The following is a 14,218-nucleotide window of genomic DNA, read 5'->3' as shown; positions in this document are numbered from 1 at the left end:
GCCGGGCCGGCGAGGAGGCGGGGGTAGAAAACCCGGTGCCGCGTCTTTATTCGGTGGTGGCGGGAGGGGGCCGGGGCGGGGGGGGGGGGGGCGCGTGGCGGGGGGGGGGGCCGGGGGTGCCGATAAATAACGGGGCGGGGCGGGGGGGGCCTAGGCGTCCTCGGCGCCGTAGAGCAGGGCCCCGCTGAAGACGGTGAGGGGCTCGTCGGGCGCGTGGGCCAGGCGCCCCGTCACCAGGTCCACGCAGAGCGTCTCGCCCGCCCGCAGCGGCAGGATGAGGCTGAAGACGCCCAGGGCGCCGGGGCTGGGCTGGTTCTCGGCCACCGGCTTGTTCTCCAGCCCCTCGGGCTGGTGGCCGGCCGAGTCGAGGCGGGCGATGCCCTGGTTGGAGCGCGACAGCACGGCCTCCAGCTTCTCGTTGCGGTGCCCCGTCAGGATGACGCTCACCAGGTAGCGGCCGCTCACGGGCGCCGTGAAGGTGCCTGCGGGGGGGGGGCGGGGGGCAGGCCTCAGCGCTGCCGCGGGGCCCCCGGGGACGGCACGGCCGCCCCGACGCGCCCTGGCCGCCCCCACGGGCCTGCTGGGCTCCCCGGGACCTGCGCTGCACCCCGAGCCCCCGCACTGCCCCCCACGACCTGCGCTGCACCCCACGACCTGCACTGCACCCCAGGACCTGCACTGCATCCCCTGAGCCCCCCGCTGCACCCCCAGGACCTGCACTGCACCCCCTGGACCTCCACTGCATCCCCTGAGCCCCCCACTGCACCCCCAGGACCTGCACTGCACCCCCAGGTCCTGCGCTGCACCCCCACGACATGCACTGCACCCTGAGCACCCGCACTGCACCCCCAGGACCTGCACTGCACCCCCACGACCTGCACTGCATCCCCTGAGCCCCCGCACTGCCCCCCACGACCTGCACTGCACCCCCAGGACCTCCACTGCACCCCCTGAGCCCCCCCACTGCACCCCCACGACCTGCACTGCACCCCCAGGACCTGCACTGCATCCCCTGAGCCCCCGCACTGCCCCCCACGACCTGCACTGCCCCCCAGGACCTCCACTGCACCCCCACAACGTGCACTGCATCCCCTGAGCCCCCCACTGCACCCCCACGACCTGCACTGCACCCCCTGAGCCCTGCACTGCACCCCCTGGACCTGCGCTGCACCCCCTGAGCCCTGCACTGCACCCCCAGGACCTGCACTGCACCCCCATGACATGCACTGCACCCCCTGAGCCCCCGCACTGCACCCCCAGGACCTGCACTGCACCCCCAGGACCTGCACTGCATCCCCTGAGCCCCGCACTGCCCCCCACGACCTGCACTGCACCCCAAGCCCCCCCATGCACCCCCAGGACCTGCACTGCACCCCCAGGCCATGCACTGCACCCCCTGAGCCCCCACACTGCACCCCCACAACATGCACTGCACCCCCAGGACCTGCACTGCATCCCCTGAGCCCCCACTGCACCCCGAGCCCCCACACTGCACCCCCAGGCCATGCACTGCACCCCCACAACATGCACTGCACCGTGAGCCCCCCCATGCACCCCCAGGCCATGCACTGCACCCCCTGAGCCCCCGCACTGCACCCCCACGACCTGCACTGCACCGTGAGCCCCCCCATGTGCCCCCAGGACCCGCACTGCACCCCCAGGCCATGCACTGCACCCCCTGAGTCCCCCCACTGCTGCCCTGCCCCCACACTTCCCCCCTGCCCCTTCAGCCCCCATCCTGCCCCACTGCCCCCATAGTGTCCCCCCCCGCCCCCCAGCTCCCATTTCCTCTCACAGCCCCCAGGCCGCCCCATGGCCCCTCTGCCCCGAGTGCCACCATGCCGCGAGCTGTGTGGGGCTGCTGTGGGGCAGCGTGGGGCGGGCGTGGGGCGGCGCGGGGCTGGTGTGGGGCAGCCATGGGGCGGCGCGGGGCTGGTGTGGGGCTGGTGTGGGGCAGCGTGGGGTGGGCGTGGGGCAGCCATGGGGCGGGCGTGGGGCAGCGCGGGGCTGGCTCACCGGTCTCGGGGTCGTAGGCGCCGCCGTCGTTGACGAGGACGTGGTCGAAGGGGATGGTGCCGGGCTCGGCGTGCGGCGCGCTCAGGGCGGCCGAGAAGGCGATGTGGGGCACGGTGCCCGGCTCGCCCGCCTCGCCTGCGCCGGGGGTCAGGAGGCGCCCGGGACCCCCAGCTCAGCCCCCCGGCGCCCCCCCGGCGCCCGCTGCCCCGACTGTGTCCTGGACCCCTGGGCCCAGACCCCCCTCATTACAGCCCCCCTGCCCCAGCCCCCCATGCCCCAGCCCCACATACCCCCCAGCCCCCCATGCCCCAGCCCCTCATGTCCCAGCCCCACATACCCCCAGCCCCACATACCCCCAGCCCCCCATACCCCAGCCCCCCATGCCCCAGCCCCACATACCCCCCAGCCCCCCATGCCCCAGCCCCACATACCCCCCCATGCCCCAGCCCCTCATGCCCCAGCCCCACATAGCCCCCCATGCCCCAGCCCCCCATGCCCCAGCCCCACATAGCCCCCCATGCCCCAGCCCCCCATGCCCCAGCCCCACATAGCCCCCCATGCCCCAGTCTCCTGTGCCCCAGCCCCACACCCGCCCCAGCCCCCCTATGCCCCAGCCCTCCATGCCCCAGCCCCCCATACCCCCCCAGCCCCCCATGTCCCAGCCCCACATACCCCCCCAGCCCCAGCCCCCCCCAGCCCTCCGTGCCCCAGCCCCACATAGCCCCCCACTCCCCAGCCCCCCATGCCCCAGCCCCACATGGCCCCCCATCCCCAGCCGCACCTCTCTCTCCGGGGAGGCCTGTGGGGAGGAAGAGGAGGGTGATGCATGGCGGGTCCCGGCAGGGCAGGGGGTGCCCAGCCCCGCTGCACAGGGACCCCCCCAGCACCCCCCGCTGTGGGGCAGCCCCACTGTGGTGGACACGGCGTGGGGGCTGCTCCTTACCTGGGGGTCCCATGGGGCCTTGTTCGCCGTCCTTGCCGGGGGGCCCGGCGGGGCCGGCGGGGCCCATTTCACCTGGGGGGCCGGCGGGTCCCGGGGGGCCGGGGGGGCCTGGGAAAAAGCAGGGAGAGTTAGAGCCGTCTGTGCCCCACATCCCATGTCCTGCACCCCACGGCCCCGCGTCCCCATGCACCGCAGCCCCACAGCCCTGTGTCCCCATGCACCACGGCACCATGTCCCCCTTCCCCATGTCCCTGTGTCCCCATGACCTGCGTTCCCACGTCCCCAAGGCCCCACTTCAACACAGCCCCACATCTCGCAGTCCTGTGACCCTGTGCCCCACACCCGTGTCCCCCTCCCTCCAAGCCCTGGGACCCCCTGCCCCATATCGCTACCCCTCTGTGTCCCCGTGCCCCGTGGCTCTGGCACTGCCAACCCCGAACACCGCGTCCCCGCAGCCTGCGACCCCGCGTCCCCCACGGAGCTGCGTCCCCGCGTCCCCAGGTCTGGGCCCATGTCCCCTGCAGCCCCACACCCAGTGTCCCCACACCCCCGTGCCCCGTGTCCCTGTGCCCACACCCTGTGTCCCCCGTGCCCCTGCATCCCTGCACCATGTCCTCCCCGCCCTGGTGTCCCTGTCCCCGTGCCCTGGTGTCCCTGTCCCCGCAGCCCGCATCCCTGTGTCCCCATGTCCCTGTCCCTGCCACCTGCGTTCCCATGCCCCCATCCCCACGCCCGCAGCCTGTGTCCCTGTGCCATGTCCCTCTCCCTGCCGCCTGCATCCCCGTGTCCCCATCCCCGCAGCCCCTGTCCCCATGCCATGTCCGTGTCCCCATCCCTGCATCCCATACCCCTACATCCCCATCCCTGCAGCCCCTGTCCCCATGCCATGTCCATGTCCCCATGTCCCCATCCCTGCATCCCATACCCCTACATCCCCATCCCCGCAGCCCCTGTCCCCATGCCCCCATCCCTATGCCCCCATGTCCCCACGGCCCTGTTCTTGCAGCCTGCGTCCCATGCCCCCGTTCCCACGGCCATCCCTGTGTCCCGTGCCCCCACGTCCCTGTTCCCACAGCTGTTCCCACACCCTGTGCCCATAGCCCTGTTCCCACAGCCCTTCCCGCTTCCCGTGCCCCCACGTCCCCCCCGTCCCCGCATCCCGTGCCCCCATGTGCCCCCATTCCTGCAGCCGTCCCCGCTCCTGCAGCCCTTCCCGCGTCCCCGCATCCCCGTCCCCAGGCCCACGTCCCCGCATCCCGTGCCCCCACGTCCCCCCGCCCCCGCAGCCCTTCCCGCGCCCCCGCATCCCCGTTCCCGCAGCTGTCCCCGCATCCCCGTTCCCGCGCCCACGTCCCCGCATCCCATGCCCCCACGTCCCCCCGTTCCCGCATCCCATGCCCTCATGTCCCCCCCATTCCCGCAGCCCTTCCCACAGCCCCGCATCCCTGTCCCTGCAGCCGTCCCCGCATCCCGTGCCCCCACGTGCCCCCATTCCCGCAGCCCTTCCCACGTCCCTGCATCCCCATCCCCACGTCCCCGTCCCCGCATCCCGTGCCCCCACGTCCCCCGGCTCCTGCAACCCTTCCCACGCCCCCGCATCCCCATCCCCACGTCCCCGTCCCCGCATCCCCGTCCCGGCGCCCACGTCCCCGCATCCCATGCCCCCCACATGCCCCCGTCCCCGCAGCCCTTCCCGCGTCCCCGCGCCCACGTCCCCATGCCCACGTCCCTGCATCCCGTGCTCCCACGTGCCCCCGCTCCCGCAGCCCTTCCCACGCCCCCGCATCCCCATCCCCGCGCCCATGTCCCCGCATCCCATGCCCCCACGTCCCTCTGTCCCCGCAGCCCTTCCTGCGCCCCCGCATCCCCGTCCCCGCATCCCCGTTCCCGCGCCCACGTCCCCGCATCCCATGCCCCCATGTCCCTCTGTCCCCGCAGCCCTTCCCGCGCCCCTGCATCCCCGTTCCCGCGCACACGTCCCCGCATCCCGTGCTCCCACGTGCCCCTGTCCCCGCAGCCCTTCCCGCGCCCCCGCGTCCCCGTCCCCGCGCCCACGTCCCCGCATCCCGTGCCCCCACGTGCCCCCGTCCCCGCAGCCCTTCCCGCGCCCCCGCATCCCCGTCCCCGCATCCACGTCCCCGCATCCTCGTCCCCGCGCCCACGTCCCCGCATCCCGTGCCCCCGCGTCCCCGTCCCCGCGTCCCCGTCCCCGCACCCCCGTCCCCGGGCCCACGTCGCCGGGCGCACCGGCGGGGCGGCGCTGGCTGAGGTGGTGCAGCTCGCCGCGCAGGTGCTGCAGGCTGGCGTTGAGGGCGCCGAGGCGGCGGGGCAGCTGGGGTTGCAGCGCCTTGTCGAGCAGGGCGCCGTGGGCCCGGGCCGTGCCGTTGAGCTCCCGCAGCGCGCCCCACAGCCCCGCGACGTGGCGGCCCAGCCCCTCGCGCAGCCCCCGCAGCCCGCCCGCCACCCCCTCCAGCTGCTCGCAGACGCCCTCCAGCCGCGCCAGCCGCGGCTCCAGCCCCCCGGGGCAGCCGCCCGCCGCCCGCGCCGCCTCCCGCGCCAGCCCCGCCAGCCGCTCCTCGCCCTCCGCCGCCCGCTCCGCCGCCGCCGCCGCCGCCGCGTCCAGCGCCGCCGCCAGCCGCTGCTGCGCCGCGCCCAGCTGCCGCAGGTCGGTGCGGTGCCGCCCCACGGCGTCCTGCAGCCCCTCCACCGTGGCGTTGAGCCAGCCGAGCCCCAGCACCGCCTCGGCCAGCTCGCCCTGCAGCGCCCGCAGCTCCGAGGGCCCCCCGGCCCCCCACACGCCGAAGCCGTCCAGGCGCTCGTGCGAGGCGCCTGCGTCGCCCTCCTCGTCGTCGCCGTCGTCGTCGCCGTCGTCGCCGGGCTCCAACGCGGGCGCGCAGGCGCAGGCGGCCAGGGCGGCGCGCAGCTGCCGCAGCTCCCGCCGCAGCGGGTCGCAGGGCCGGGCGCAGGCGTCCCGCTCGCCGCTCAGCGCCCGCAGCTCGGCCTCCAGCCGGCCCAGCCGCGCCGCCGTGCCGTTGGGCTGCCGCGCCGGGCCCCCGCCGTCGCCATCACCATCGCCATCATCGCCGTCACCGCCGCCGCCCCGCGCCTCCAGCTCGGCCAGGCGCCCCGCCAGCCGCCCCAGCGCCTCGCCCTGCGCCCCCAGCAGCTCCCGCAGCCCCCCGGCAGCGCCCAGCTGCTCCTCCACGGCCTCCAGCCGCCGCTCCAGCCGCCCCGGGGCCGCCGCGTCGGGGCCGGGCGTCGGGGCCGGGCAGGGCCCCCCGCAGCGCTGCAGCCGCCCCTCCAGCTCGGCCAGGCGGGCGTCCCGCCGCGCCCCGCTCTCGGCCAGCGCCTCCAGCGCCCGGCGCAGCTCGGCCTCGGCGTCGGCGTCGGGGCGGGGCCGCGAGGCGTTGAGCCGCCCCTCCAGCTCGGCCAGGCGCCGGCGCAGCGCGTCCAGGGGCGCCGCCGCCTCGGGGGCCAGGCGCCCGCTGAGGCTGCTCACGTGCCGCTGCACCGTCTCCACCGCCTCCCGGTTGCGCTGGTCCACGGAGCCCACGAGCTTCTCCAGCGCCCGCATGCGCTCGCGGTCCTCGGCCTGCTGCCGCCGCAGCCCCTCGGTGCCGGCCAGGCAGGCGGCACACGACTCCTGCACCCGCCGCTCCAGCTCGCGCGGCCCCTCGCCGCCGCCCAGCTCGGCGTCGTGGCCGCGGACGCGGCCGTCCAGGCGCTCCAGGCGCCGCTGGATCTCCCGCAGCGTCTCCTTCACGTCCGGCGGGGCGGCCGCGTCGGCGGGCTGCTTCCCCTCCAGGCCGCCCTCGGCCGCCCGGCGCAGGTCCCGCAGCAGCTCCTCCCGCCCGGCGCGCACCGCGCCCTGCAGCTCCTCCAGCCGCGCGCTCAGCCGCTGCACCGTCTCCTCCAGCCGCTGCACCTTCTCCGCCTCCCCGCCGCCTGCCGGGGCCCCGCCGCCGCCGTCAGCCCCGCGCCGGGCCCCGGCCCCCGCGACCCCCCCCGCCCGCCCGCCGCTACCTTCGCCCCCCAGGCCGCTGAGCGGGTTGCCGAAGCCGGAGAGCGTGGGGCGGCCGGGCCGGGGCCGGGGGCGGCCGGTGGGGAGGGGGGGGCCCGGCGGCGGCGGCGGCGGCCCCCCCTCGGCGCAGTCCTCGCCCGAGTAGCCCTGGCAGCACCGCCACTCCAGGTCCGAGACCGTCTTGTAGGCCACCTTGTAGCGGGGCCGCAGGAAGCTCCGGTACCTGCGGGCAGAGCAGGCTGCGGCGGGGGGGGGGCGCGGGGGGGGCACGGCGCTGCGCTGCGCTGCATTGCACTGCACTGCACTGCATTGACCCCGCACTGCTGGGCAGCACCGCCCCACTGCCGGCTGCAGGGATGAGCTGCACGGCCCACGGGAGGGATGATCTGCCCCCGTCCCCGTCCCCGTCCCCGTCCCGTCCCCTCTCCCGCCCCGGCCCCCCAGCAGGGCTCTGCCCCCGCCTCAGCCCACCCCGTGCCACGGCGTCCGGCCTTGGCGGCAGCGCGGGACGAGGAAACCGAACCCCGGCTGCGGTCAGGGCTGGCGGCAGCGCCAGGGCCTTGCTCAACGCCGCGGCCGGGCCCCCCGCCGCCCCCCCGCCCCGGGAGCCCCCGCTGCGGCCCGGGACCTGCCCCCCGGGAAAGGGGGCCGGAGGCGCCCGGAGCAGCCGGGTCGGGGCAGGTCGGGCGGGCGCCAGGGGAGGCCGCGGGCTGTTGCGCGGAAAGTAAACACGGCCCCGGCTGCATAAACAGCAGCGTCGCAGCGCGCCGGGGGGGCCCCCCCCCCCCCGCTCGGCAGGGCCCCGCCACCCAGGCTGTGCCGCCCGGCGCTGGGGGGGCCGCAGCAGGGCATCGCCATGGGGCTGCCCTGCACTGCCCCGCGCTGCCCCACGGCGTCCCGCGCTGACCCGTGCTGCCCCACACTGCCTTGCACTGTCCTGCGCTGCCCCAGTGTCCTGCACTGCCCCGTGCTGCTTTGCACTGTCCTGCGCTGCCCTGTGCTGTCCTGCACTGCCCCACGCTGACCCACGCTGTCCTGCGCTGCCCCACACTGTCCTGCACAGCTCTGCACTGCCCCACACTGCCCCACACTACCCTGTGCTGTCCTGCGCTGACCCACACTGCCCTGTGCTGTCCTGCGCTGACCCACGCTGTCCTGCACAGCTCTGCACTGCCCCACATGGCCCCGCACTGCCCTGCACTGCCCCATGCTGCTCCACACTGCCCCAAGCTGCCCTGCCCCACACTGCCCTGCCCTGCTCCACACTGCCCCTCACTGCCCCACACTGCCCTGCCCTGTCCCTCACTGCCCCACGCTGCCCCACGCTGCCCCTCACTGCCCCACGCTGCCCCGCGCTGCCCCACGCCGCCCGTCGGCCCCGGCCCCCCGCCCGGGGCGGTGCTGCACTCACGCGAGCACCCGCGGGCACTGGAGCTGCCCCCAGGCGCAGGGCTGGTAGTCGGGCTTCACGTAGCTCTCGACGCCGTCCTCCACCACGCAGCTCACCGTGCGCGTCACCACGAAGGCACAGCGGTTCCTGCGGCACGCCGCGTCAGGCACCGCCCGGCGCACACCCGGCACACCCGGCGCACACCCGGCACCCGCCCGGCACACACCCGGCGCACACCTGGCACACACGCAGCACCCGCCTGGCGCACACCCGGCGCACACCTGGCACCCACCTGGCGCACACCCAGCGCACACCCGGCACCCGCCCGGCACACACCCGGTACACACCCGGCACACACCCGGCACCCGCCTGGCACACACCTGGCACCCGCCCGGCACCTGCCTGACGCACACCCGGCACCTGCCTGGCACACACCTGGCACACCCGGCGCACACCCGGCGCACACCTGGCACCCGCCCGGCGCACACCCGGCGCACACCCGGCACACACCTGGCACACACCCGGCGCACACCCGGCACCCGCCCGGCACACACCTGGCGCACACCTGGCACACACCCAGCACCCACCTGGCGCACACCCGGCGCACACCCGGCACCCGCCTGGCGCAAGCCCAGCGCACACCCGGCACACACCTGGCACACACCCGGCGCACACCCGGCACCTGCCCGGCACACACCCGGCGCACACCTGGCACACACCCAGCACCCGCCTGGCGCACACCCGGCGCACACCCGGCACCTGCCCGGCGCACACCCGGCACACACCTGGCACCCGCCTGGCGCACACCCAGCGCACACCTGGCACCCGCCCAGTGCACACCCGGTACACACCCGGCACACACCCGGCACCCGCCTGGCGCACACCCGGCACACACCCGGCACCCGCCCAGTGCACACCCAGCGCACACCTGGCACACACCCGGCACCCGCCTGGCGCACACCCGGCACACACCTGGCACACACCCGGCACCCGCCCGGCGCACACCCGGCACTGTCCTGGCACCCCCCCAGTACGCACCCAGCACCCTCCCAGTATGCACCCAGCACTGTCCTGGCACCCCCCAGCACCCACCCTGCGCCCCCCCGGCACCCCCCCCCCGGCGCCGCGCTCCCCCTGCCCCACGGGCAGCGGCTGCCTGGGCTCGGCGCTGCCGGGTGAACGGGCCGCATCCCGCCCCGCGCCGCAGCCCTTTCACGTCCCGGCGGCCGCCGCAGCGCGGGGCCCTGTGGTCACCCCAGCGGGGCCCGGCAGCGACTGTGCCCCCCGGCTGTGGGGCAGCCGCCCCCCCAGCGCCGGGCACGGGGACCCTGCCCCACGGCCTGCCCCATCACTGCCGCCCCGGCGCCGGGCTCCGCGGGAAGCCCCCCCGCCCCTGGTCCCCGCTGCGCTGCACGGGGGTCGGGGCCCCCAGCCCGGCCCTAGACGGGGGGCAGTGTCCCGGCACGGTGGGCCCCCCCCAGCCCAGCCCCCCAGAGCACCGGCCCCGCAGCCCCATAGAGGGGGCCCTGCCCGTGCATGCTGCTGGCCCCAGCCCAGCCCCATAGGGGTGGGCCCTTAGCCGCGTCCCTACGGAGCAGGTCCCCCGGCTCAGCCCCACGTGCTGCAGCCCCCCAGGGCAGCCCCACACGGTCCCCTCCCATCTCAGCCCCATAGGATGCAGCCCCATATGACATGGACTCACCAGGACAGCCCCACACGGTCCCCTCCCATCTCAGCCCCATAGGATGCAGCCCCAGGGCAGCCCCATACGACATGGACTCCCCAGGACAGCCCCACATGGCCCCCCCCATCTCAGCCCCATAGGATGCAGCCCCATAGGATGCAGCCCCATACGACGTGGACTCCCCAGGACAGCCCCACATGGCCCCCCCATCTCAGCCCCATAGGATGCAGCCCCATAGGATGCAGCCCCATACGACATGGACTCCCCAGGACAGCCCCACATGGCCCCCCCCATCTCAGCCCCATAGGATGCAGCCCCATAGGATGCAGCCCCATACGACATGGACTCCCCAGGACAGCCCCACACAGTCCCCTCCCATCTCAGCCCCATAGGATGCAGCCCCATAGGATGCAGCCCCATACGACATGGACTCCCCAGGACAGCCCCACGCAGCCCCCCCATCTCAGCCCCATAGGATGCAGCCCCATAGGATGCAGCCCCATACGACATGGACTCCCCAGGACAGCCCCACATGGCCCCCCCCATCTCAGCCCCATAGGACGCAGCCCCATAGGATGCAGCCCCATAAGACATGGACTCGCCAGGACAGCCCCACATGGCCCCCCCCAGCTCGGCCCCATAGGACACAGCCCCATAGGATGCAGCCCCATACGACATGGACTCCCCAGGACAGCCCCACGCAGCCCCCCCATCTCAGCCCCATAGGATGCAGCCCCATAGGATGCAGCCCCATACGACATGGACTCCCCAGGACAGCCCCACATGGCCCCCCCCAGCTCGGCCCCATAGGACGCAGCCCCATACGACGTAGGGTCCCAGGACAGCCCCCCCCCGGCCCCCCGCCCCGGCTCGGCCCCACGGGGCGCAGCCCAGCCCCATGGCCCCGCCGGGGGGGCCGGCAGGCAGTGGCCCGGCGCGGTGCCGCGGCCGGTTCCCGTCAGCCCGGCTGGTTTCCCTCGGGGCCCGGCCGCCTTCCAGCTCCTGCCCGGGGGCCGCCGGGAATTCCTGCCGCCGCCCCCGCCGCCCCCCGCCAGGCCCGGCCCCACGGCCAGCCCCACGGCGGCCAGCCCCGGCCCAACGGGGGCTGCACGGCCAGCCGGCCCCGCCGCCGGGAGGGAGCCCGCCCCACACGTGCACGGCCCGCGCTGCCCCAGAGCACGGCGACGGCCCCGCCGTGCCCCCCAACCGTGGGGCTGGCCCTCCGCGCCCCCCAACCGCGGGGACGCCGCTGTCGCGCCCCCCCCCCCAGCCCAGCCGTGCCCGCACCCCACCTCGGCGCGCCGTGGGGCTGGGGGCCCACGCCCCCCTTCCCGGCCGCCGGGTCCCGTGGGAGCAGGGCCGCCGTGGGGCCGCCGTGGGGCCGCCGTGGGGCCGGGCAGCGGGGCGCCGGCCGGGCGCGGACGTGCCGGTGCGGCTCCACCCCAGGCGGCCACGCTGCCGCCACCGCCGCGCTGATGTGGCCGCGGGCAGAGCGGGACCGCGGCCCCGCCGTGGGGCTGCCCCACGGCCCCGGCGCCCCTCCTCGCGCGCCGGACCCCGGCCGCGGCCCGAAACCGCCCTGGAGAGCCCCGGCACCGACGGCCACCGGCGCCCGCTGCCCGCCCCGGGCCCCCTGCGCAGCCCCGCGCCCCCCCCGCCCCGCGGTGCCGAGCCTCGGCGGGACCCCCCCCGCCCAGCCCCACGGCGTGCGGCCCCCTCCCCAGCCCCCCGGCGTGCCCCCCCACAGCCCCTGGCATGCAGCCCCCTCCCCAGCCCTCGGCGGCCCCCCCAGCCCCCGGCACACACGCCCCTCTCCGAGCCCCGCCATGCACATGCCTTTCCTCAAGACCGCGGTGGAGACCCTCGTGTCCGGAGCGCTCCGCATGCACCCCCGTCCCCGCACCCCCCCCCACGTGCACCCCCGTCCCCGCACCCCCCACGTGCACCCCCGTCCCCACACCCCCCACATCCACCCCCGTCCCCACACCCCCCACGTCCACCCCTGGCCCTGAGCCCCCCATGTCCACCCCCGTCCCCACACCCCCCCCCCCCCATGGGCACTCCTGAGCTCGGGCTCCTCCACGTGCATCCCCATCCCTGAGCCCCCCCACCATGTGCATCCCCATCCCTGACCCCCCCCATGTGCATCCCCATCCCTGACCCCCCCCATGTGCTTCCCCATCCCTGACCCCCACCATGTGCATCCCCATCCCTGACCCCCACCATGTGCATCCCCATCCCTGACCCCCCCACCATGTGCATCCCCATCCCTGACCCCCATGTGCATCCCCATCCCTGACCCCCCCCCCACCATGTGCATCCCCATCCCTGACCCCCCCCAATGTGCATCCCCATCCCTGACCCCCCCCCCCACGTGCCCCCTCGAGGCCGAGGCTCCTCCACGTGCCCCCCCCCCAACGCACCCCCCCCCCCCCCGCGGCACGTGCGGCGGTGCCGGGGCCCGGCTTGGCGTCGCCTACCTGTGCCGGCTGGCGGCCCGGGCGCCGGCGGGGCCCTGCGGGGCCGCGGCCTGGGGCTGGCCCAGCGGGGCGGCCCCCCCGGTGTAGAGGCTGTACCGGGGGGGGAAGTTGGCGGCCAGGGCCTGGGCGGCCAGCAGGCACGGCCAGAGCCAGGGGGCCATGCTGGGCGGGCGGGCGGCGGGCGGGCGGCGGGCACGGCCCTGCTCAGGAGCGCATGGCGCGTCCCGTCGCCCCTCCGTCCCTCCCGGCTCTGCGCCGCGCGGCTCTGCCCTCCCCTCGGCCGCGCCTCGGCCGGCCCCTCGCCGCGGGGCCGCCCCGCCGCTGCCCGCCCGGGGTCCCCGGGGCCCCCCGCCCGCCCCCCGCGCGCCCCGGCCTCCGCCGGGCACCGCCGCGCCGCCCCCGCCGCCGCCCCCCGCCCCCCGCGCCGCACCGCGCACATCTGCTTCTCGTTAGGCCGGGACGCGGCGGGCCGGGGAGGGAAAGCCGGAGAGGCTGGGCCGGGGGCCAGGGCTGCGCGGCAGCCAGCGCGGCCGGTGCTACTGCGCGGGGTCCCTGCCGCCCCTCGCTGCGCGGCCACGGCCCGCACGGAGCACGGCTCCTGCACCGCCACCGCCACCGCCACGGCCCGCACGGAGCACGGCTCCTGCACCGGCACCACCACGGCCCTGCACGGCTGCTGCACCGCCACCGCCACGGCCCTGCACGGAGCACGGCCCCTGCACCAGCACTGCCACCGCCACGGCCCGCACGGAGCACGGCTCCTGCACCGCCACCGCCACGGCCCGCACGGAGCCCGGCTCCTGCACCGCCACCGCCACGGCCCGCACGGAGCACGGCTCCTGCACCGCCACCGCCACGGCCCTGCACGGAGCCCGGCTCCTGCACCGCCACCGCCACGGCCTGCACGGAGCCCGGCTGCTGCACCGCCACCGCCACGGCCCTGCATGGAGCACGGCTGCTGCACCGCCACCGCCACGGCCCTGCACGGAGCACGGCTCCTGCTCCTGCACCGCCACCGCCACGGCCCTGCATGGCTGCTGCACCGGCACCGCCACGGCCCTGCACGGAGCACGGCTCCTGCACCGCCACTGCCACGGCCCTGCACGGCTGCTGCACCGCCACTGCCACCACCACAGCCCTGCACGGAGCACGGCTCCTGCACCGCCACGGCCCTGCATGGCTCCCCTGCATGGGGCACGGCTCCTGCACCACCACGGCCCCACATGGCCACAAGCCTCGCACGGTGCCCGGCTCCTGCACGGCCGCGGTGCTGCACGGCCCCCTGCTCCTGCCCGGCTCCTCTTCGCCGCCCCGCACAGCCACGGCCCTGCACAGAGCACGGCTCCTGCACGGCTCCTGCACGGCCACAGCCCCCCACGGCCCCACCCGGCACCCGGCTCCTGCACGGCTCCCTCCCCAGCCCCGCACGTCCCCGCCGGCAGCACGCCAGCACGGGGGTGCCGAGGCACCGGGCAGCACCCCCCGGCCGGGCCCACGGCCTCCCCTCGGGGCTCCCGGCACCGGCCGGGGCTGCCGGCGTCTCCGGAAAGCTCAGCTGCACCGGGGCCGGCAGGGGGGACAGGGGCAGCAGGGTCACGGGCGTGGGGACACGGCAGGGACCCTGCAGTGACAGCACTGCAGTGACATCACAGCCGTGCAGTGATGTCATTGCCACCTCGGCCAC

At 76.6% G+C, this 14,218-nt stretch overlaps 1 protein-coding gene across 1 annotated transcript; it reads right to left on the bottom strand.

Annotated features, from left to right (window-relative positions):
- Positions 1 to 24: 24 nt before the first annotated feature.
- EMILIN1 (elastin microfibril interfacer 1) lies at positions 25 to 12,943 on the bottom strand. Its single transcript, XM_064508149.1, has 8 exons — positions 12,535 to 12,943; positions 8,392 to 8,517; positions 6,983 to 7,203; positions 5,207 to 6,904; positions 2,960 to 3,067; positions 2,798 to 2,815; positions 2,017 to 2,151; positions 25 to 482 (listed from the first exon to the last, which is right to left on the bottom strand). Exons 1-8 carry the CDS (start codon positions 12,693 to 12,695, stop codon positions 151 to 153), a joined length of 2,799 nt encoding a protein of 932 aa, XP_064364219.1. The 5' UTR covers positions 12,696 to 12,943; the 3' UTR covers positions 25 to 150.
- Between the last annotated feature and the right edge of the window lie 1,275 nt (positions 12,944 to 14,218).

Source organism: Dromaius novaehollandiae, chromosome 3 (assembly GCF_036370855.1).
Source record: "Dromaius novaehollandiae isolate bDroNov1 chromosome 3, bDroNov1.hap1, whole genome shotgun sequence".
Taxonomy (NCBI): Eukaryota; Metazoa; Chordata; class Aves; order Casuariiformes; family Dromaiidae; genus Dromaius; species Dromaius novaehollandiae.
The sequence above is the reverse complement of the archived record's forward strand: the minus strand, read 5'-3'. Positions and strand labels throughout refer to the sequence as shown.